The 24271-nt window shown below is 36.8% G+C and overlaps 1 protein-coding gene across 2 annotated transcripts in view; it reads right to left on the bottom strand.

The window, feature by feature from the left end:
- The window catches only part of Spag16 (sperm associated antigen 16), a 997476-nt gene extending 974414 nt beyond the window's left edge, over window positions 1-23062 (bottom strand). Inside the window, exons 1-3 of one of the 2 annotated variants that reach the window (XM_063237454.1) lie at window positions 22836-23062; window positions 13430-13476; window positions 11958-12053 (exon numbers count right to left, since the gene is read on the bottom strand). In XM_063237454.1, the coding sequence (XP_063093524.1) occupies window positions 11958-12053; window positions 13430-13476; window positions 22836-22962 (270 nt within the window). In that variant the 5' untranslated portion in view covers window positions 22963-23062. Of the gene's footprint in view, window positions 1-11957; window positions 12054-13429; window positions 13477-22835 lie in introns of those variants that run through there. The other variant, XM_063237455.1, reaches the window with a different exon arrangement.
- Window positions 23063-24271: the final 1209 nt, after the last annotated feature.

The following is a 24271-nucleotide window of genomic DNA, read 5'->3' as shown; positions in this document are numbered from 1 at the left end:
ATTTCAAGGAAAGAGACAATATGGTAACTACTTTTATGTCAGGATTATCTTGTGGTGAAACACTATTCTGCTTAAATGGTTACGTTTTGATCTGCGCTAATTTGCTGTTATGCCCTCTTTTATCTCAATCTCCACTCCATTATTTACTTTTTTATTTTTATCCTTTTAATTAAGGGAAAAATAAATAAAAATAGCAGGATATATTATAGCAACCCACTTTGACTTTCCATTATCTTGATTTAAAGCCCTGTATTACTCTCACCATCTTGTTTTTGACTGATGTCCCCCTATTCTGCTTTGCTTGATAGTACCAGGTTCAAAAGTTTAGGCAACAGCTGTGAAGATAGTGAGATTCATTATGACGCCCATTCTCGATGACTTTTATCTACTTTTGAAGACCTACAATGTCTCCAATGTTTTGGTTTTGTCGGTTTTGTTCTTTACTGTTTTGTTCAATTTTATTATAACTGATGATATAGGCAATTCTATTAGAGATAGCGGGAGGCATTATGGTAACCATTATTGATCACCTTGTATTATGCTTTTACATTATCTATTATGTCCACCCTTTTGATTTGATTGACTCTGTTCTGTTATGTCACATTTGGTTCTACTCCCTTCCAAAAAAGTGATAAGAACTGTGGGAGTAACAAAACCCAAAATGTGTAATTGTCATTGTACAAAAAAGAGGAAAAGAAAGTGCTCTAAATGATATAACTGCATGTATGTTTAAGTGTATAAGATAGAAAATGATATCACTGAGTTTTATTGGATCACTGAACAGAACTGTTTGCAGTCTCACTGTTGGAATGTCCACTTTACAAGCTTTAACTTTGTGACTTGAACAATTATTTCTAAGATGACAATATGTAATCCATTAACTAGTGATTTCCTACTGTTTATTTTTTTTCTGTAAATCTGTATAACTTGTACCCTTTCTCTGCTTTTTTTTTCTCCTTAAATAAAATTAAAAAAAAAAAGCCTAAGCCCTTACCTTCCCTATACTGGTACAGCCACCACCTTCCCTGCTCCCCCCATTTTTTCCAGTTCAACTCCTGGACCAGAGACAAGTTTTATACACCTACCGTCTTAACTTTTATGCTTTCACTTGGGGAGTAATCACCTCTCATAACATCATTTCTCCTAAACTCACACTTAATTTTTCAGAATTCTGCCTTACCATGGAAATGTTTCTACCTCAACATGGTCCTCATAGAATGACATGTCTAAATCAAAGGCACCTTTCCTTCTACCTCACCTGGGTCCTTAAATATGACAGTGCCAAGTCTCCTCATAACATCTTGTCTCTTTGTTTTTCCAGCCTAACATACGTGCATTCACCAGTGAAGGTGTCCTGGCCAAAACACCTGGCACCAGCATCTACCTGGGCATCAACCTTCATCCCGTTGACTCCCCTAGGCTCCAGTACAGCGCCCTCTGCCAGCAGGAAGTAGTTAAAGAGAGAAATCTTTGCCCCTTTTCATAATAATAATCATAAGATGGGATATGAAAGGGTTTTAGCCCAGACAGGACACTGTAGGCAGGAAAGCCTCAACCAGAAGCAGGAAGCCCCTATTTCCCCCGCCCCCAGCAAGTTACCTGTGACGCCATCTTCCCGCCCGTGGAAATTTACATATGGCGCCAAACCTAGGACCAATGGCCTACTTGTGCATCCCTAATGCGCGCCTTAGGTTCCACCCCAAACCGAGGCTATTTACATAACCCCATGCCACGTGTCTGCCAGAGAGATCGCGGGACACCAGCGGTGGGGGTGCGATCATCTCTCTCCGTGTTCTCAGAATAAAGGCCACTTTTTATTTTATACTTCTCATCTTTTGGAAATATTTTTCATCTTTTGGAAATAATCCTAGCAGAAGTAAGTCTCAAAAATGGAAAAAAAACTAAGATAATCTCAGGCATCCTATCAAATTGCACTTGGAGAACTGTGGAGCTTCCAACAAGTAGGCAGGTGCATGCTATCCCCTGAGCCCAGCCTGTTTGGGAATCCCGCACCTCACCATCGGTGTGCAGAGGAGGGGCTGGGCAGATCTGAGGTGCCTGCATCAGCCTCCCCGTGTGTCTGGAGGACTGTGGATGTCTCAGCAAGCAGGGGAGGATCGCAGGTTCCAGAGGCACTGCGGCCAGTGGTGAGTGCTCAGCACACTCTGCCCAAGCCCAGACTGTTTGGGACCCTCCAGGCTTCCGGGTGCAGTGAAGTGGAGAGGAGGGTTTGAGGCGGCTACATGCGCCTCCGCATCCCAGCTGCGCTTGGAGAGCTGTGGAGCGTCCAAAGGGCAGGTGGGCGCACAGTGTCCCTGAGGCCTAGCTTATCTGGAACTGCAGAGTTCTGAACAGGCAGAGGAGGGCCATTGGTTCTGCAGGCCCAGAGGCTTGGGGTAATGGGGTGCCAGAGTCTCAGGAGCTGCAAACATACAAGGGGATTTCCAACAGACCCTGAGGAAGCTTTCAAATAACACTTGAAACACAGAAATATAGGAAAATGACAAAATGAAAGACCAAATTACAACGTCAAACCTCCAGCCCATCTCAAGAAACCCTAGGAGCAATGTATATAGAAGAAAATATATGCCATTCACCTCAAATATCAGACACAATAGCTACTGAAATTAACAAGCAACTCCAGGAAGCTTTAAAGAAATTCAAACTCGAAATAATCTCCCAGGTAAAAGATGAAATGATAAAAGAAATGAAAGAGATTCTGAATATATCTAAAGAAAACACAGAGAAAAATTGGAGGAACTAAACAAAAAGATAGAATCCCTAGACGAGCAATATAAGAAACAAACAGAATGCATAATGCAGATGCACAGAGATATACAGGAAATAAAAAACTCCACTGAAAGTTGTAAAAACTGCCTTAATGAAAGTGAAGATAGAATTTCAGACCTTGAAGACAGGATTGCAGCTAGTGAACAGGAAAGGAAAGATCTTTTAAAAATAACAAGGAATCAGGAAACAACAATTCAACAACTGCAAGACGATGAAAAAAAAATAACATAAGAATGATAGGGATTAATGAAAAAGAAGGAGACAACATAAAGGATGTCAAGAGGATATTTAGAGAAGTAATAGCTGAAAATTTTCCAAGCATGAGATCTAAAACTGACATTAGGATCAGTGAAACACATAGAACTCCAAATAGTCATAACCAAAATAAAACTACACCCAGAAATATAATAATCACCATCTGAGAAATCCAACACAAGAATAGATTATTAAAAGCTGTCAGAGAGAAAAGACAGATCACTTATAAAGGAAAACCTATCAGAATCACAGCAGACTTCTCAGCACAAACAATAAAGTCAAGAACAGCATGGAGTGAAGTATTCCAGATCCTAAAGCAAAATGATTTCCAACCTAGACTGATGTATCCTGCAAAACTATCATTCAAAATTGATGGGGAAATACGATACTTCCATGACAAAGAACAGCTGAAGAACTTCATGAACACCAAACCAACCCTGCAAAAAATATTGAAAGACAATTTAGATACACAAAGGAAAAAACCACTAAGCAAAGCAGATAATTAAACAGAACAGAAGGATAAAGATGCAACAGCAGAGAGATAACATGTCAACAATAAACCAGCATTTAACTGCAATAACCAATAGTGTAAATGGTCTCAATGCACCAATCAAAAGAAACAGACTAGCAGAATGGATCAAGAAACAAAATCCAACCATATGCTGTTTACAGGAAACCCATCTAACCCAGAAGGATACTCACAGACTGAAAGTCAAAGGATGGAAAACAATACTTCATGCAGCAGGAATCCAGAAAAAGGCAGGAGTAGCCATTCTGTTTGCAGACAATGTAAACTTTAAACCAGCAATGACCATAAAGGAAAAAGAAGGTCACTACATACTCGTAAGGGGGAAACTCCAAGAGGAAGAGATAACTATCTTAAATATATACGCACCAAACTCCAGAGCACCCAGTTATACAAAAAAACTATTAACAGAAATGAAAACTCAAATTATCAGTAACACAATTGTAACAGGGGACCTCAATATGCCATTGACACCAAGGGATAGATCAACCAGACAGAAAATGAGCAAAGAAATAACAGAACTGAATCACACCTGCGAACAAATGGATTTGATAGACAAATACAGAATGTTCCACCCAACAACATCAGAATACACATTCTTCTCAGCAGTACATGGATCATTCTCTAAAATAGACCATATATTAGCTCACAGAACATATTTAAACAAATGCAAAAGAGTTGAAATCATCCCTTGCATGTTATCGGATCATAGCACTCTGAAATTAGAAATTAAAGATAAAAAATACTGCAAAAATCCCACAAACACATGGAAACTGAATAACACACTCTTGAGTAATCAGTGGGTCACAGAAGAAATTAAAGAAGAAATTAAACAATACCTACAAGAAAATGAAAATGCAGATACAACTTACCGGAATTTGTGGGATGCAATGAAAGCCGTCCTCAGAGGAAAATTTATTGCACTGAGTTCCCACATCAGGAAAACAGAACGAATACAAATAAATAACTTGATGCTAAACCTCAAACAGCTAGAAAAAGAAGAGCAAGTCAAGCCCAAAGCCAAAAGAAGAGAGGAAATTATAAAAATCAGAGCAGAAATCAATGCAATAGAGACTAAGAAAACAATACAAAGAATCAACGAATCAAAGAGTTGGTTCTTTGAAAGAATAAATAAAATCGATAAGCCCCTAGCCAACCTTATTTAAAAAAGGGAAGAAAAAGCTCACATTCATGCAATAAGGAATGAAAAAGGTGAAATTACTACAGACCCAATAGAAATACAGAAGATCATCAACACCTATTTTGAAAACCTCTACTCTCAAAAGTTTGATAACACAGAAGAAATAGACAGATTCTTAGAAGCATATGAAGTACCAAAGCTAGATCAGGAGGATTTAAAACTTTTGAATAACCCAATCTCTGTTAATGAAATAGAAAATGTAATTAAGTCCTTACCTACAAAGAAGAGCCCAGGCCCAGATGGATTCACTGCAGAACTATACAAGAAATACAAAGAAGACCTAATGCCGACACTCCTCAAACTATTCAATGAAATTGAAAGGGAAGCAATCCTTCCTAAGTCATTCCTGGAAGCAAATATTACTCTAGTACCAAAATCTGAGAAAGACCCAATTAAAAAAGAGAACTATAGACCGATCTCCCTAATGAACACAGATGCAAAAATCCTCAATAAAATATTGGCAAATAGGATGCAGCAAATTATCAAGAAGATTGTACACCATGATCAAGTGGGATTCATCCCAGGAATGCAAGGATGGTTCAACATATGCAAATCAATAAATGTAACCCACCATATCACTAAAGCCAAAAATAAGAATCACATCATCCTTTCTATAGATGCAGAAAAAGCCTTCGATAAGGTCCAACACTTATTCATGAAAAGAACTTTACAGAAAATTGGAATAGATGGTCTTTACCTCAATATAATAAAGGCCATTTATGACAAACCAACAGCCAGCATCATACTAAATGGCCAAAAATTGAAAGCCTTTTCTTTAAAATCAGGCACAAGACAAGGATGTCCTTTATCACCACTCCTATTTAATATAGTACTGGAAGTACTAGCCAGAGCAATTAGGCAAGAAAGAGAAATAAAAGGGGTAAAGATAGGAAAAGAAGAAATTAAATTATCATTGTTTGCAGATGACATGATACTCTACATAGAAGACCCCCTAAACTCCATTGAAAGACTCTTAGATACAATAAATGAATTCAGTAATGTGGCTGGATACAAAATCAATACTCAGAAATCAATAGCATTCCTATACACGAACAACAAAATCACGGAGAGGGAAATAAGAGAAACTGGACTATTCACATTAGCAAGCAAAGAAATGAAATATTTAGGAATTACTCTTACGAAAGAAGTGAAAGATTTATACAGTGAAAATTATAATACACTGAGAAAAGAAATTGAAGATGATCTCAGAAAATGGAAAGACATCCCTTGCTCATGGATAGGAAGAACAAACATTGTGAAAATGGCCATTCTCCCAAAACTGTTATACAGATTCAATGCAATCCCAATAAAAATACCATTAAGATACCTTATAGATCTAGAGAAATCACTCCTAAATTTCATCTGGAACCAGAAGACACCTAGAATAGCAAAGGCAATTCCAAGCAGCAAAGACAAAGCAGGAGGCATCACAATCCCTGACTTGAAGTTATACTACAAAGCAACAGTAGTAAAATCAACATGGTATTGGAATCAAAACACAGCCGAAGATCAATGGAATAGATTAGAAGATACAACCACAACTACAAACACACTCAACCACCTTATCTTTGATAAAGGAGCCAAGCAGGTTCACTAGAAGAACGACAGTCTCTTTAATAAATGGTGCTGGAAAAACTGGCTCTCCATTTGCTGAAAACTAAAGCTAGACCCATGTCTATCACCATGTACTAAATTAAAATCTAAATGGGTCAAAGATCTGAATATTAAAACAGAAACACTAAATCTATTGGAAGACAAATTGGGTAGAAACCTTAAAGACATAGGAGTAGGTACAGAATTCATGAACAGGACTCAAACCGCACGGGAAATACTTCCCAGAATCAATAACTGGGACCACTTCTTATTAAAAAGTTTCTGCATGTCAAAACAAATCTCCAGCATCGTAAAAAGAAAACCCACAAACTGGGAAAAGATTTTAGTGAACTGTCTCTCAGACAAGGGACTCTTGTCTAAAACATATAAAGAATTAAAAAAACTCAGACCCCCAAAATTCAAAGATCCAAACCAAAAATGGGCATCTGAGATGAATACGCACTTCTCAGATGAAGAAATGCAAATGGCAAATAAATACATGAAAAAATGTTCATCATCATTAGTCATTAGAGAAATGCAAATTAAAACCACACTGAGATACCATCTCACTCCTGAAAGAATGGCCAGGATCAAGAAAACCATCAACAACAAATGCTGGAAAGGCTGTGGGGAAAAAGGAACTCTCCTACACTGTTGGTGGGAGTGTAGATTGGTGCAGCATTTGTGGAGGTCAGTCTGGAGATTTCTCAAAAAGTTGGGATTGGAAGTCCCATTTATTCCAGCTATTCCACTTCTAGGCCTATTCCCAGAAGAACTGAAAGCATCATACCACAGTGATATATGTGCACCTATGTTTATAGCAGCACAATTTGTAATCGCCAGATCTTGGAAACAATCCAAGTGTCCATCAACTGAGGAATGGATAAAAAAAGTTATGGTATTTCTATACAATGCAGTATTATTCAGCTATAAAGAAGGATCACATTGAGATATTTATCAATAAATGGGCACAGCTTGAGACCATACTCATAAGTGAAATAAATCAATCTCGCATGTATGAATACCGAATAGTTTCCCTAATGTAAGTAATGATTCAAATATATACAAATATGTGGTAATCATGATTCCCCATTATGTGGCCTTGAAGCCTTATAAAGTTTTCACTTATTAATTGGAAAGGCTTTATTCTGGGCTTCTTGATATGGAAATACTTGAAGCTATAGTATATGAAGTTTTACTCAAATATTTCAAGGAAAAAGACAGACACTATGGTAACTACTATTAAGTCGGGTTATTTGGTGGTGAACCACTAGGTTGCTGAAACAGTCATGCTTTGACCTGTATTGTTATATTGTTATGACCTATTTTATCTCAATCTCTGCCTTATTCATTAAAAAATTATTTAGTTATTTTTTATGTTTTTTTTAATTAAGGGGAAAAATTTAAAAAATTAGCAGGGTATATAATAGTAACTTTTTTGATTTCCTATTAACTTGTTTTGAAGTCCTGTAATACTCCCACTATCTTGTTTTGACTGATTAGACTCTGTTCCATTCTGTATGATAGTATCAAGTTTGAGGGTATAGGCAACTACTTTGAAGGCAATAAGATTCACTAAGATGCCCATTCTGGTTTGACTATTGTCTCCTTTGGAAGTCCTGTAATGTTTACAATGCTTAAGTTTTATTGGTCTTGTTCTCTACTGTTTTGTTCAACTTTATAATATATAATGAGATAGACAATTCTTTTTAAGGAAACAAGAGACATTGTTGATAACCATTTTTGATAACCTTGTACTCTGTTTTGCATCATGTGCTATGTCTATCCTTGGTTTGACTGACAGCTTTGTTTTGCCATATTTAACTTTATTCTCTCCCCCCCCCAAAAAAAAGTAATAAGAACTAAGGAGTAATAAAACCCAAAATGTGTAAATTTTGTTGTAAAAAAGAGAGGGAAAAAAAAAGAGTTCTAAATGATACAACAGCAAGAGTGTTTAGGGGTGTTAAATAGCTGACCATATTAATGTTTTTGGGTGGATCATTGAACACAACTGTTTGCAGTCTCACTGTTTGAGTGTCCACTTTGTATGCTTTGATACTGTGATTTGAGCAACTATCTCTAAGATGATAATATGTAATCTATTAACCGGTGATTTCTTACTGGTTTTTTTTTTTTTTTGTAGTTCTGTATTACTTGTACCCTTACACTGCTTTGTTTTGTTTTGTTTTTTCTCTTTTTCCTTTTAAATAAAATTTTAAAAAAACACACATAATAATCTCAATAAATGTAGAAAAACCTTTGACAAAATTCAATATCCACTCATAATAAAAACATTGCCAAAAAATAGGTATATAAGGCACTTTTACTTAAACTGATAAAAGCCATTAATGACAAACCCACAGCCAATTTCACACTGAATGCAAAAACTTAAAGGATTTCTTCTAAAATCAGGAACATATTATGGGGTTTCCATTTGCACCACTTCTTTTTGACATGGTACTCAAAATATTAGCCATAGCAATCATACAAGAGAAATATATAACAAGGATATAGCTAAGAAAGGAAGAAATCAAATTATTCTTATTTTCAGATGTCATGACCCTTTATACAGAAGATCTATAAAACCCCACAAAAAGACTCTTAAAAGTAATAAACAAATTCAGCAAAGTACCAAGATACAAAATCAATACACAAGCCCAAGAACATTCTTGTACACTAGCAATGACTCTACAGAGAAAACAGGAAAACAATTCCATTCACAATAGTTTTAAAAAAAGGAATTCACCTAACCAAGGTCATGAAACATCTCTATAATGAAAACTTTGATAATCTGGAAAAAAAAAGATTGAAAGAAGATATCAAAAACTCAAAAGATGTCCCTTGTTTTAAGACATGTTGGACCATGATTGTCAAAACAGCCACATTAATGAATATAATACATCTATTTAATGCAATCCCTGTTAAACTATTGGCAGAACTACAGAAACACAACTCTAAATTTCATATAGAACCAGAAAACATCCAAAAGAGCCAAAGCTAAATTGATTAAATAGCATGACACTAGCATACAAACAGGTGTATGGATCAATGGAACAGAAGAAAAGATGTGACAACACCAGGTACATTTGGCTGGCCATCTGATCTTTGACAAAAGGACAAAAATATACACTGGAGGAAAAAGAGCCTCTTTAACAAACAGCAATGGAATGACTGGCTATCCACATGCACATGATGGAAGCCAGACCCACAAATCTCACCAATTACTAACCCAACTCAAAATAGATCAAAAATCTAAATGTTAAAACAGAAACACTTACTCTGCTGAAAGATAAAGTAAATAAAGACTATTGAAAACATAGGAACAGGCCAAGACTTTCTGAACGGAAGCCAATTACACAAAAAATAAGATTAACAATCAACAAACAGGATTATATAAAATTAACAAGATTCTACACAACAAAAGAATCGAACAACAAATTGAAAAGACAACCTATCAGAATAGGAAAAATAATTTTACAAGCTACTCCTCAACCAGGGGACTAAATTCTAAAATACATAAAGAACTCAAAAAAATTAACCACCTCCCAAAAAATAGAAGGTCCAGTTTAAAAAAAAAAAAACAGGCAAATGAAATAAACTGACACTTCTCAAAAGAACTACAAACATCCAAAAGGTAGGTAAAAAATGCTCAATATTTTCAGCTATTAGAGAAATGCAAATCAAAACAACGTCAGATTTCAACTTACTCTAAGAATGAATGACTATTATCTAGAATGCAAAACAAATAGTTTCAAGGTTGTGAGGAAAAAAGAAGCTTCTGCATTGCTGGTGGAAATGTAAACTTGTACAACCACTACAAAGGTCACAGTTCCACATGACACTGCTATAGCTCTTCTGGGTATCTGCAGAGTCAGACGCAATATAAAACAGTGATACACACATACCCATATATACATAGCAGCACAACTCATTGTAGTTGAATTTTGGAAGCAACCTATATGCCCATCACAGATGAATGGATATTTGCTCTGATGTAAAGAAGAATGAATTTGAATGCTTGGTAAGAAAATGGAAGCATCTTAAGTCCATAATGCTAATTCAAATGGATCAAGCAAAAATGATTAAACACTGCATGGTGTCTCATGTTAGAACCCCGAAATATAACTAATTTGAAGAGCAAAATAAAAGATAAATGATAGAAATGTGGAGACAGATTTAGTGGAGACAAGAAGGGTTCTGCAGATGAAGGGAGAGGGGAAGAAAAAGGTAAGTTCAAAAAAAAAAATCCAGATACAATATGTATATGTACTAACACCCATAATGAATATATTTACACACACTAAAAAATACTTAAAAGTTATAAATAAAATTATCCCTATGAATTATTGCATTGAGATAGCAGGCAAATTAATAGATCTAAATAATAGACTTCATTTTATGTTTCCTAGAAAAACTTATCCATATGATACATTAGGAAATGCAATTTACTCTTAACTGGGGCCACCAACTTATAATAGAATGTAATCATTTCTGGCTTCTTGATAGCTTCCTTTTTCGAGCTTTTTAAATTTTTGAGTAAATAGATATTTGAAAAAAGATTTAATGGATTTCTAGACTAAGAAGTAGATGAAAAGCACAGAAGGATTGAAATAGGTGATAATTTACAGTAAAGTCTCAAAAGTGTTTTTTGAATCTTCAGCTGAATAAGAATCTTTTAATTGATGTTGGCATAAGAACATAAAGTTCTTTTTAAAGGACTTTTTGCTAACATAATAAAATTATGATCAATTTTTAATGGAGTTTTCAAATTTACTGGAAGTATGTTCGCTTCAGTCATGATGACAAAATACCTGAGAACAACTTAAGGGCAAGTTTTATTTTGGCTCCTGGTTCCAGAACTTTCAGCCCACAGTCAACCGTGGCTCTAAGGCAGAAACAGCGCAGCATGGCAGAAGAAAGCTGCAACCTTGTGGCAGCCAGGAGGCAGGGACAGCAAAGAGCAAGCAGATGGTAAGGGGCCAGACATGAGGTGTAGTTCCCAAGAGTTATGGCCACGATGTACTTCCTTCCACTCTGCTCCACCCTGTGCTTCCATAACCTCAATGAAGCCATCAAGTTATGACTCATGCAGGGCTTAATCACTGATAAGGTTGGAGCCCTTGTGAATCCTTCCTGAAGCCCCATCTCTGAGCACAACACTTTTTGGAGACATTTAGATCTAAACCATTAAAGAATGCTATCAGGCTCATATACTTTTAACTGACATTATAACCAAAATGCATTCCCTATCATAATCCTCAATGAAATTAGCTCATATGCCTTACAAGAAAACATCATATTAGATGGTTCCTGAAAGCAGACTACTTCTGTTAAATAGATGACATAAGGAAAAGTGTCACTTGTTGCAAAGTGATACCAAAGTTGCCATGATACAGAGAATGGCAATCCAAAGAAAAATAAATATGACTGCTTATTTTAAGTAAAAGTCTGGTGACAAACAGAAGTGAAAAATTCATAGCAGGTGATAGTGTTGAATTTAATAAAGTATTTAAAGGTTGAATAACTTTCAAAACTTCACATAAAAAATATGACTGGAAAACTACAGGCTACAATAGTGTCTAAAATTCTCACCAAAATCTGAGTATCTGTAGTCTGTTCTTGAACAATCTGGATTGCTCTTGCCAAATCCTCTTCACCTTCTGGAATGCTGAAATTATCATCTGGTATCTGGATCAGAGGAAGGAAAAGTGAGCAGAAAAATAAAAGTTTTGGGACATATTCTAACACAGCCTATAGATGTTTGATCTGCAGACAGTACTAAACTCTATACTGTATTTCTCCTCTACACATATAACCATGAAGTTTCATTTTAAAACTAGATACAGTAAGAGATTAACAATAAATAAAATGAAATAGGACAATTGGTAACAATATACTGCAATTAAAGTTATTAAAATCTAAGAATTATTTCTTTCTGAGGTTTTCCATTAAATATTTTTGGAGGGTAAATGACCATAAAGCCATAGAAATTTAAACTATAAGAGGAGACTACTATATTTCATTTTAGAAATAATATTTCATGACAAAGTAAACCTCCAAAATAAATGTATTTTCTGTAAGACACCATATCATTCTAAAGATCTGTGGAAAACAGAGAATAAGCAAACAGCTTTCTGACCTCATTAACTGTCCTTCAATGTCAGTCACTACAACTCATGGCAACTGCTTTTATCCATACTGACAAATGCGGTCTAAGAATTTTGCTGAAAATTGGTATGCTATCTAAATGGGACCACCCTCTCTCCCTCTGTAGTTTTCCCCATAATTAATTTTTTGTAATAATAGAAAATGTCTGGTTTATTACAACAAAGCAAAATCACTAAGTGTTACAATCAAGGGATAACATATTAACGATAGCCAACATCTATCGCATTCTTCTACGCTGAGAATTACTTCACCCTTTACATCTAAATTAATCTGCAACTTCATTGAGTGACCACAACTCTGTCTCCATTTACCAGAAGCCTGTCCTTTAGTCTGCCCTGCCCCTTGCTTATCCAGGCCACAAGGGTTGCTTCCACACAGTTTCATTCACAGCTTGTCACAGAAAAATGACTTTATCCTCCAAGTATCAGGAGCAATGATAGGTCTCCTGGGGACAATGAATAAATGGACAACTTTGAGGTAAGAACTATATTTTATAGCAATACAGTTAGGCTGGCAGGAAGCAAGAGGCCTGAGCTCCTACTGGGCAGTGGAATTCTGGGAATCTCTGACAGGAGCAGAGAGGATGATGGGAAATGCTTCCTGAACAAAGATGGAGTCTACAGTCAGGATCCACAAATCGAGTGAAAAGCAGTTGAATCTGAAGAAAAATTAACAGAAGAACCATAAAAAACTATATGTATTTATTACCCAATCAAATACTTACCGAATCTTCCCATCTCATTCTTAACCCCATGATATTAATACATGATATCAGCTAAAAAGCTAGTGTTGCTTAAGAAAAAAACATGCTTACATGTTTCAGAAAATAAAACCAACAGTTCACAAGAATGACTGTAATAAATTTACAGCTTAAACATCTAAAATTAACACATTACCTCTTCATATTCATAATCATCTTCAGATGTTTCAGTTATGGTCACTTCTGAATATTTTGTCAAGTTTTAATCTCAAAAATATAGAATACCTTGTATTAAAATGTATTAACTATATAAAATACAATATTGAATCTAAGTACCTCACCACCAAAAAGAGTTTTGTAAACTCCAAAAAAAAATTTGCTTTCCTACACCCTAGGAGTAAAGATATAAAATATTTTAATTAGAATATTTTACACAATCCACATCATGAAAGCTACATTTATTTCTACTGGCCCACTATCTAATCATTTCTAATTTGATTCTAGGAATGTTTATAAAATATACAAAATACATTAATATAAATTTAGAGATGTGAAGAAATAGTAAATTTAAAAGCTATACTAAATATTCCACTTCCTACATATATTACTCATAATAAACCATGACTTTATTGTTTATTGTGTATGAACAAAAAGCATGCAAGATTTAAATATAAATGAAAAACATATTCACGTTTCAGCAAAAAAATTTAGTTAAATCTCACTATATCATTTGACTATCATCCTGTCTATGAGTCAGCAGTTATTAATGCGTCAATTTTGTAAAAGTGAGATAATAATATCAAAATATCAAAAGCATGAGGTGTCAGCTAGGACCAAACAGAGTTGGGGATCAATCCCAACGGATCAGGCTTTCACATATAATACTGCCTCTCTTTATTCAGTGTGTGATTTTTGTGTTACATAAATACTTGAAGTAGTTTCCAATTACCCTCACAGAGTTCTCAACCTCTAAATTTTTGTTTCTCAGCTGTCTCACAGGTAATCACTCTTCACTTCCTGCCTTATCCTTATCACTCGTGGGAGAAACTTAAAGTTCGATCAGTTATGGAAAATCCTCAGATACCAGATGTCTGTCAAAAATATCTCAGTATTCTATAGTCAGCTTGAGTGTGTCTCCTCATAATAAGACAAAATGTAATGAGGCTAAAAAAAAAAATACGTAAAAGATCAAGCAACAACCACACAAAAAATGTTGCACACTTTCAGTCCTGCCCCCTAAATTTAATTCATCCATAGTAAGTACTACAGGTAGTGAAGTGCCTACTTAGGTTAGTTACCTACTGGTACAAATGTTTCCAATAGCATTTGCTTCATTCTCCTGCAATCCCGTGCCAGAAGCTTCCGAGCGCACAGCAGTCTGTTCAAGGTATTTAATCTTTCATTAACACACAACTTACAATATTTTCAACATTTACCAGATTCAAAGCCACTCTGATATCTTTAAAACATTTCTTGTGTTAGCACCTCTCTCCAGGGATCGAAATCGGTATGTTTTATTACTACTGAACAACTAACCACCCAAAACTTCAGGGTAAAAGAATAAGCAAATACTGCCATTTGCCACAACGTGGATGAACTTGGAAGACATTTTGCTAAGTGAAATAAATTAGACGCAAAATAAACACTGCATGCTCTCACTTATACGTGGAATCTAAACGAAGTCCAACACACACAGAGTGCTACTAGGGGTTAGTGGTGGCAGGAAATTGGGAAATGATGGTCAAAGAGACAAACTTTCAGGCATAAGATTAATAAGTTCTGGACACTTAATGTAATACATACTGGCTATAGTTAAATAATATGCTGCATATTTGACATTTGCAAAGAGAATAGATTTTAAGTACTTACAAAAGACAAAGATAACACGACACAGTACATTAAGTAGTTTGCTCGTAGCATTAACTTTACAATGAAGCACATAGTGTTTCAAAATATTGCACTTGTATACACTGAAAATACACAAATTTTTTTTCTCAAATAATCTCAATATCATTGTTTAAACAAACAAACACCATTTCTGCCCCAAAGTTTTGAGTCAAGAGCTCATTAGTCACTCGGTTGAAGATTCTGAGTTGGGTCTCTCCTAAGTCACAGTCAAGATCACAACAGGTGCCCCTCATTTGAAGACTGTGCTAAAGCAGCAGGATCCACCTCCAAGACATCTCACTGTAATTAGGCTACTTGTTGGCTGAAGGCTTCAGTCTTCTTCCCACGTGGCTCTCTCCACAGGCTGCTTGAAGCCACTTCAACATCCATTAGCTAGCTTCCCTCATAGTATTCCAAGGTGTAGACTACAGCCATAACATCTTCTATAACCAAGTTTTAAAAATCATTTCTTCAACATCCTATCGGTTACATAGGAATTACATTATTTAGTAGGTAAATTCCATACAAAATCATTAATGCTTGGAGGCTGACCAGTTACCACACCACCTTCTAGAGTTCGAGAGATTTAAAAGAGGTAATACCTGTAAAGCATTTAAACTGATATCTGGCTTATAGGAAATGCTAGACAACTATCTGGTATTACTATTTTCCTGAACCTGGAAAGGAATGCATAAAGACAAATCTCTTCAGTCTCCTGTGCTCTACTTCTCTTAAAATGAACTCTTAAATAAAAAAGACATTCTAAATTTTCTTCCAGTTCTATATCTATATTTTTCTAATATATTTTTACTTAATAAGATAAAATTTCCTGAGGTTGAGCTAAAAGAAATCTATCTCTTTTCAACGAAGTATGCCCCTTCTCAGAGATAGCTACCAGGGCATGACTTTGATAGCATACTTGATTTGCCTTGTCTTCAAATCTGCAGCAAAGCAATGTCATCCTTCACGTTTATAATGAATTTCAAAATGAAGTAAATATTCCGAAATCATCTGGACAGACTTTAAAGTTGCACAAAAAAAAAGTATTTTTGGTGAGATTCTATTAGCTAGAAGTGCTACGGACAGTTGTTAAATGTAGCAATATAGAGAAGTCCTTTGTTATCAAACACTTGAAACATCAAAAAACATTTCTGACTTCTATCCAGTAAGTATTTTTTGGCAACAGCTTTTAATTATGCATCATATTTGCTTTCCCCCAAATTAATAAAGATTATAAGGAAAATCAACAACCATTTAATAAGCATGGAAACAGTTTTGCATGGATAATAATCCTTTTATTTTTACAACTCTATGAACTCAAATGACACATACACAGTCATCTGTAAGGTGAAAATAAAGAAGCTGCATGAGAGAAATTAAGAGATTTGTCCGAGGTCACACAGCTGTGAGTGACAAAGCCAAGTTTCTCCAGACAAATTTCTCTAGTATAAATGTATGAATTTTTTACTACAGCATACTTTCCCTACACTGATGCAATAGAAAAGTACAATTTTTATCAATATCCTGTGTTAGTGGTGGAGACCTATATAGCACATGTGCCACAGAGGGCTGCTTGTTATCATTCAAAGCTCATGAAGGTTCACCATCACTGTCCTGGGTAATGAACTTTATTTTCCAAACTCTCAAGGGGAATGTAACAACCAGCTAAATCAAGTCACTCTGCTCAGTTTGAAGACAGATAGGGAAAACTATAAAAAACTAAAAGATTGACACAAAAATTAATCTAACCAAAGACAAGAGATTAAGGAGACAAAAGGTTAAATAGAGGACAAAATACTCTAAATAAGAAAAGATATCCTCACTGATTGATACTTTTATCTACAATAAAATTGTACAGAAAATCTTCCCAGAAGCAACTCAGTTTAAATACGGTGCTGCGGTGTTATTGAAGAAATCAATATATTTGGCATGTATGTTTGAACACACTCATCTATCTGGCTAGCTAGCTATGGAGAAATACACAAACTAATCCTAAAGCAATTCTGGGACAGTTTACAAATCTGTGTATCATACAAAATATAAATTTAGATTTAGAGGCAAAAGGGAAACAGTAGAACGAATGGAAAGATAAAGAGGCATCACATGCCATGGGTCTCACAAACTTTTTAAACATAGCCCACAGATTGCTCCAAGCTGCCCAGGAGTCAGGAAGAGAAGACTGTAATCACGTGCCAGCCCAGCGTTTACCCAATGAGAAGAGATGAGTTTCACGATTTCAAAGTCTCAGAGAAATTATACTTTGGGTCTTCCTAAGGAAAACACCCTCCATTGTACAGACATTAATCCCTTTGAACTTTGGGGCAGCTTGAAAGACAGCGTAAAGTAGCTTCCAGTGGTTCACTATGTCTGGAAAAGTTTAAAAAGCAGATTTCTGGACAGCAATCTTATAAAGAGCAAAAAGAGCAATTCATCAAAAATTAGTTCTTCATAAATAAAATCCTTTACAACGGCTCTCCTCCCTTTTCATAAGTGATTTAAAATCTTAGATAATCCTACACTTCAGGAAACATCTAAACAATTTAGTCAAGAATTTTGTTGTAGAGTTATTTTTTCCACTGGAAAAATAAGCTAGCATTCTAGTTCAAAATCAGTTTCAGACTGCTCAGCTGGCTTCATGCCCTTACAAACTCCCTTCCCTCTGTCTGCCTACAGTTCCTTCTAAGAAAGTGTTTGAACTAGAATTTCAAAATTCATTTTTATTTTCCACATTGTCCGTTGACCTCTGCTCTAGCACCCGCTTTCTGTCCGTTTAACCTCGACTGTGCCTAGTTTTCTAGTCTGCTCCTGCTCAGGGTACATTTTGTGGCTCCCCTTTCCTTCCAGCCCTAAACCACAAGGCACATCACCACCTGCTTCTAGGTAAAATTTGGTATCTCGGTGGCACAAGCTAGACACAGAGCGAGCATTGCACACCACCACATCCCCGTTTGCTGCAGAAGGAATTTAGGAAAACTTGTGAGTCTGCAGAATATAAATCATCCTCTGGCACTTGTCAGTTGTTTCTTACCAGATTCTGACATTTCAAAACCTATCAGAAAATAAGCCAATGTAACACAGCGACCGCCAGGAAGCCCTAAACACATGATGGTACCGGAAACCAAATAACTAGGAAAAGCATTTCAGCTGGACTACTGGAACAGAGCTTGACATTGTATGAGGACTTCACAGTGTTCTGCAAATCAACCAGGGTCAGAACCAGTGAACAATCTTAAGATCTGAGCAACAAAGCTCCTCACACACTAATGTCTTCTGCCACTAAATTTACAGGTAATGATCACAGCCACCACCATTTTTATAAATAACTAGAGTGAGACATAATTATATTTTCCTTTACTTCCCAAAGTCCCTTTAGACGAGATTACTTTGTCACCTCTGCTGTCACTTCAGAGCCAGTGCACACACAGGCAATCTAGAAGCTACCCTGGGGCATCCATCGTCAACGGTACACTTACTACAGTGCAAAAGTACATAAATAGCAAATATCAAATCTGCTTCCCTTTTTGAGGAATGCCAGTATAAACAAAGCACGTTAACTGAAGAATATAGATGAAAGATGGCAAAGAACTGGCATGCTGTCACTGTCACTTTCTCTGTGGCTGTCTGCTTCCTAGTCTTTACCACTGGAGTATCCATCAGTTCTCAGAACTGTTAGTAACACAGGGAGTCACTCGTAATTCAACAGAACTGCACTGGCCATTCTTGTCCTAGATGGCTATCATATCTCTTCTACCACAGTAACCGGAAAGTAACTTTCTTTCAGCATGTGGAAGCCTCACAATTCTCACTGTGGCTGATGGTATATGTCTTTCCCAGCTTCTAAGCCAGGAGATTCAAAGATATGGGGCCATGCGTTCTATTTTTGCCTCAAAATGGGAAGGATAAAGGGCAAGGTGTTTGTCTGCAGGCTTGCTACTCCGATTACAGCCCTCGGCCCAGATACTTAGCAGTCTTGTTAGCAAAGCAAAATGGCATTAAAACCTCATCTAAAGATCTAGGGGAGATTCTGTTGCACACTAAAGTTTGTCTACACTAGAAAACAGAACAAAACATGATTTTTCTTATTAAATAATCTTTGACTTTCATACATACAGTTCTTGGCATTCTGGATTTAGTAACATGACTCTTGGTCCATATTCTTCATTCAGAGTATCTTTTTTTATTTGAAGGTAGGTAGGGTATATATATTTTAATATCAAAGCATACATGGACAAAGTTTTCCAAAGATAAGAAATATACTATTTGGGTACAAAATTTTAAAAACCTTACAAATATCTTTTCATTTAATAGTATAAACATTTCAGAGAAGTACCACTTTGTGTGGTACAAAAGAAAATGAGTTTATCTAAGAAAATCATTATGTGAAAGAATAAGAAGACAAACAGAAAACTATATACCCAGCTTTTTAACTATCTTCCAACTTTCTAATTACCTTCATTTATTATAGCAATGTTTATTTTACCAAAAATTAATGATAATAACAAAATAATAAAAAGCAAAAAGGGCAAAAGTTGAACTTCTGTTAAAGTTATCAGTGAATGATACTGTTTCCGTGTAAGACTGGGGAATGGTGATTTTACTTCCAAAGACAAACATGCATCTTAGATATGGGGTCATTCTAATAGTAGCCTCCTATTTCAGAGTGTGGAATCCTTAATTTTGCAGTTGAAAATTTAACAACAGCAAAAGCTGACTTTGGGACTATTTCCAGAGTTGCTTAGCATCATGAGAAACTTCTGCTGGGAACAGGAGAGACTTTTTCAGTGGCCAGAAAATTTTTACTCACAGTAGGAGAAGCCAAATTCTTACTGTTATAATGCATAGAAAAATGAAATCAATAAAGGTTAATTAGAGGAGCACAGAATCAAGTAACTAAAACAATGCTTTCAGGGCTCCATATTCCATTATGCTCCCTTGAATAAATAACAACAAAATCAATTAACCTTTAGTTTTCTTAGTGCAGATTCTGTCTGGCCTGGCCAGTTGAAAGTGGACATTCCCAGAAGTCCCCAACCAGAGGCAGCCATTAACAATTACTACCAAGTTGTGTTGATTTCCTATAGAGGATTCATTCACAAAACACAATCAACCAAGTTCTGAAGATATGTATACTTGGCCCTCCTCATACCTCAAAGTCTAAATCTAACCTTAAATTTTTTAATACTGCAAATATTTTCCCAATGAAGAGCTGTACAGAGGACTCAGCCACTCCATTAGTAGATTTCTTAAAATCCTGGCTGCAAAATAAGAACTGTGTCATGTGTATTTGTATCTCATATTGTAGACATTTAAGACATAAAAGCAATGATTCTATTAAGTTCCTCAGAAGAGAAATAAATGCCACCCTTACTGCAAGGATGCTACAGGGAGAGATGCTGCAGTGTAGCCAGAGTAAGACTTCTCCCCCTTGAACACAGTCTCTAAGCTGTTATGGAAAAGTGAAGTCTTTATTAATGAAGACATTCCCACCCACCCCCAGGTAAGACTTTGTCTAGGTAGGCAGTTTGGGCCACGTTAATCCATTCATGTTTTTTACATTTGAATGAACACAGGGAAGGGATGATGGGTTTCCTGAAAAATTCAAGTCAATCTCTTTCAAAGTTTTGTACCGTACTGACAGATCCATGTCTAGTGCACTAGTAGTGTGTGCTAAATCGTAAGTGAGGAAAGTCAGGGCCAAATGCAGATTAAAAGTGATCAAGTACTTGCACAGAATAGAGGACAGCGGACTTCTGATTCATTTATGCATATTATAACTTTTATTTATCCACTAAAGTAGCTCAATTAAATTACCTGAGAGCTAAAGACTTTAAAACCCAAGAAAGTCTCACTTCGGCAGCTATCATAATTGCCTTAAGAAACAATGTCAAATAACATTATACAATCAACTCTTAATTATGCATGTGAAGAGAGCCCAGGGATACAAGGATAATTGGCATTCATGAGTAATCCTCAAACTTCATTTTAACTAAGAGTTAAAGCCTCTCCCATGACTAAACCTCTTCCCTGAACACTGAATATAGCAAAATTGACTGCTTAAATGTTTAACTTTTCTATTCCCTGACTACCTTCCCACTGAAAACCAAAATAGTAATCAGTCAACCAAGGAGCGATAGAAGAAAAACAAAAGGGATAGATAATTCACAAAACCTATAATAAAATTCTGGAAAATTAGAATTGCTTGTGTCTGTTAATGTGAATATTTGCAGAAGACTTTGCAAATTGCTAAACCCTGGCAACTGTGATTCTGAGACCTCCCTGCAAATTAAGGAAATCTGATTTTCATTCTTAAAACTTTCATTATATTGGTAGCATGTCATTTATTTCACAAAGATATTGCAAAAAATTATTGCCTTGTGCTAATCTTATGTTAACAACTAAACTTCATAGAAATCATTTTAATACATACAAAATTGACAGATCCTTGGTTATCATTCACTAGCAAGGACACTAGATAACATACTTGATGTAGATACATGTAGAACAAATGAATCATTTTTAAGTTAAAAAGGAATATTACTAGAAAAAACAGCTGTTAAGAGTTATGAAAAAAATATAAAATGTCATTTATGATACTAAACCACCCGTGTATTTCATTTGAAATAATCTTAAGCTATTCGAATTTATTCCTGTGAGAATCGTTTTTGCACTCAATAAAATAGCTCACATTTTCTGTGATCTTTCCACTACAGTGTTTATGGCTTCCTAGAGCATAAATCTATAACGAACCTGAGTTGGGACAAAATAAGGCAGACTATGGCAGGCATTTTGCTGCATATCTGTAATCCTGGCACTTGAGAGGCTGATGCAAGAGGATCTCCATGAGTGTGAGGCCAGCCTGGCCTCCATGGTGAGATCTAGCTAGTCTAAACTACGGCTGGTGGAGGGGGGAGTTGTAGACTTTGATATCTTTAGTAATAAAACAGATAACCGTCGCTCTCATCTACCAAGAAAGCACTTAGTTGTGTTTTTCTCCCAAGCTTCTCCATCTCTCTAGTATCATGAATCTCTATACTAATCTATGTACGTCGAGGAAAGATGCACTACCTTACAACGAAATATCCACACGATTACTTAATTTTTCTAGCATTTGCATTAATAACTACTCAACATCATTTCTTCCTGTCATCTCAGAGACTTTTCAGTGCACCAGGTCATCGCTTTATGGCACAAGAAAAACAAAAAGCAATTATTACTGTCATTATTAAACAACTAATACTTAAACTACTCAGGAAGGCGATGACCTGAGATGGATAAATAGGCCATCTCCAGGATCCCGATGGGGTAGTCTGAGCTTCTGCTCATTAAAGGCCAATGGCAGCAGTCGCCAAACATTTAGAGACAAGCTATTCTGAAAACTTGAAGATTTAGGAAAACCATTAAGTGAAAAGAGGGGTTGCTCTTGGTTGTGCCCCTAAGCAAAATTGTCTTGAGCAGTTATTAAGCACAAGATTGTGGAAGGTCTATCAGTTCTTTTAAGAGCAACGCCGGCACTCCTAAAAGGAGAAATCCACTGGGTGGCAGCCGAAGGAAAAGCTGTGACACAGTGGCCACAGTGGCTCAGGGCTCCAGCAGCGCAGCGTCCCGCCTCCAAGTAAGCCCAAGGGGCGGTGCTCACCTTCGCCCCGCCCAGTCTCATCTAGCCCCGCCCCGGCAACCAGGACCCACAGGCCGCGCCACACGGGAATGAAGGATACGCTCCAGGTAGTAGGCGCCCTCTGAGGCCTCCGCAGCTGCCACGTCCCCGGAGGCTGTCAACCCAGTGCCCAGCGCTGCTTCTAAGACCCCCAGAGGAGAGGTGGGCTGGCTCTCCTGAGCAGCCATCTGTCCCACTCGGAGGCCCGCCCCTGGCCGGCCCACCGCTGTCCCTAAGGGCAACGGCAGCGTCCCGGATAAGTCCCCATGGCTCACGCAGCTCTCGCGAGATCCCAGCGCTCCCGGGCCCCGCCCCCTGACCTGGACACTTAAGGGCTTCTTGGGGCCCACAGCGCTGTCCTGGTTACCAAGGCAACGTTGTTGCCTGGTTACCCGGAAAGCGCTAGTCTCAGTACCTGGAGTGGTGGGCTTGGATTATATCTTCTTACTTTAGCAGCTTGGTGTTCCTTCTCTTTGACCCTAGCATTTCTTTCTCATTTCATTTTATACCCTAAATTGTTTTTCTCTGGTTCTAACATTTCCAGATTGTAGTTGTTTGTAGAGCCCCAATCTTTCCCAAGGTAAACTCCTAGAAAAGAGATAGTGCCTGGAGAAAATAATAATAACAATAATAATGAGGAGGAGAGAGGGTCCCAGAATCGTAACTGAGAGACTAACCCAGAAGAGCACCAGAACCTCCTCAGATGCATAGTGATCAGAGTGACCACAGTAGTGGGTTTCTTTGCTATCTCTAATGCATTTATCTGGACATCTGTTTTGATTTTGGCTTCATGTGCTGGGACTAGAAATGGTGTTTGGAGCATTGGCTTTTTGCCAAGGTAAAGCCATTTGCATAAAATCAAGAGCTAAAAGCCAGAACATAATATATAGCAGATATGTGCCCTGTCATGTGCAGGCCTATTTAATCTTCAGTTTTATGAAACGTGTATATCAGAAGCATCTTCAAGACCCTTTCTCTTGCAGGCCCCTTTTTATTCGATTCTTCTTGGTGAATACTGGATGCAAAAGGAAAACTCTAAAAGCTCCTGCTTCTCAAAAATAGCAAGAACATCCCAAGGAGGTGACTGAGCACCTTCCCTGGGTGTGGAGCTAAAGAGGCTGCACTCAGAGCCCAATGCTCACACTTCCTAGCTGTAAAATCTGAGACCAGTTCTTAAGATAAGGATGTATTACAATGCTGCCTATCTCAGAATTGCAAGGAATAAAGCATTAGGAACTTACTAGGCAACAGTCATACTAAGACATGTTGGCTGTTTCTATTACATTTCATTGATGTGACTGGTTTTTTTAGAATACTCCCAAGATCACAATTATATGTACTATTTGGAGAGTTCAAGCCTAATATTTATTCTTTAGTCACCTTTTTTTGTCCTCAACTTCTTACCTCAAAGCTACTCTGGGTGTAGGTGACTGAAAATACAGGAGAGGAATTCTGAAGCTGGGGAATACACTGCTTTTATAGAAAGTCTGATCCTGG

The sequence above is a fragment of the Cavia porcellus genome, unplaced genomic scaffold (assembly GCF_034190915.1).
Source record: "Cavia porcellus strain 051 isolate PalLab524CR breed Dunkin Hartley unplaced genomic scaffold, mCavPor4.1 scaffold_26, whole genome shotgun sequence".
Taxonomy (NCBI): domain Eukaryota; kingdom Metazoa; phylum Chordata; class Mammalia; order Rodentia; family Caviidae; genus Cavia; species Cavia porcellus.
The sequence above is the reverse complement of the archived record's forward strand: the minus strand, read 5'-3'. Positions and strand labels throughout refer to the sequence as shown.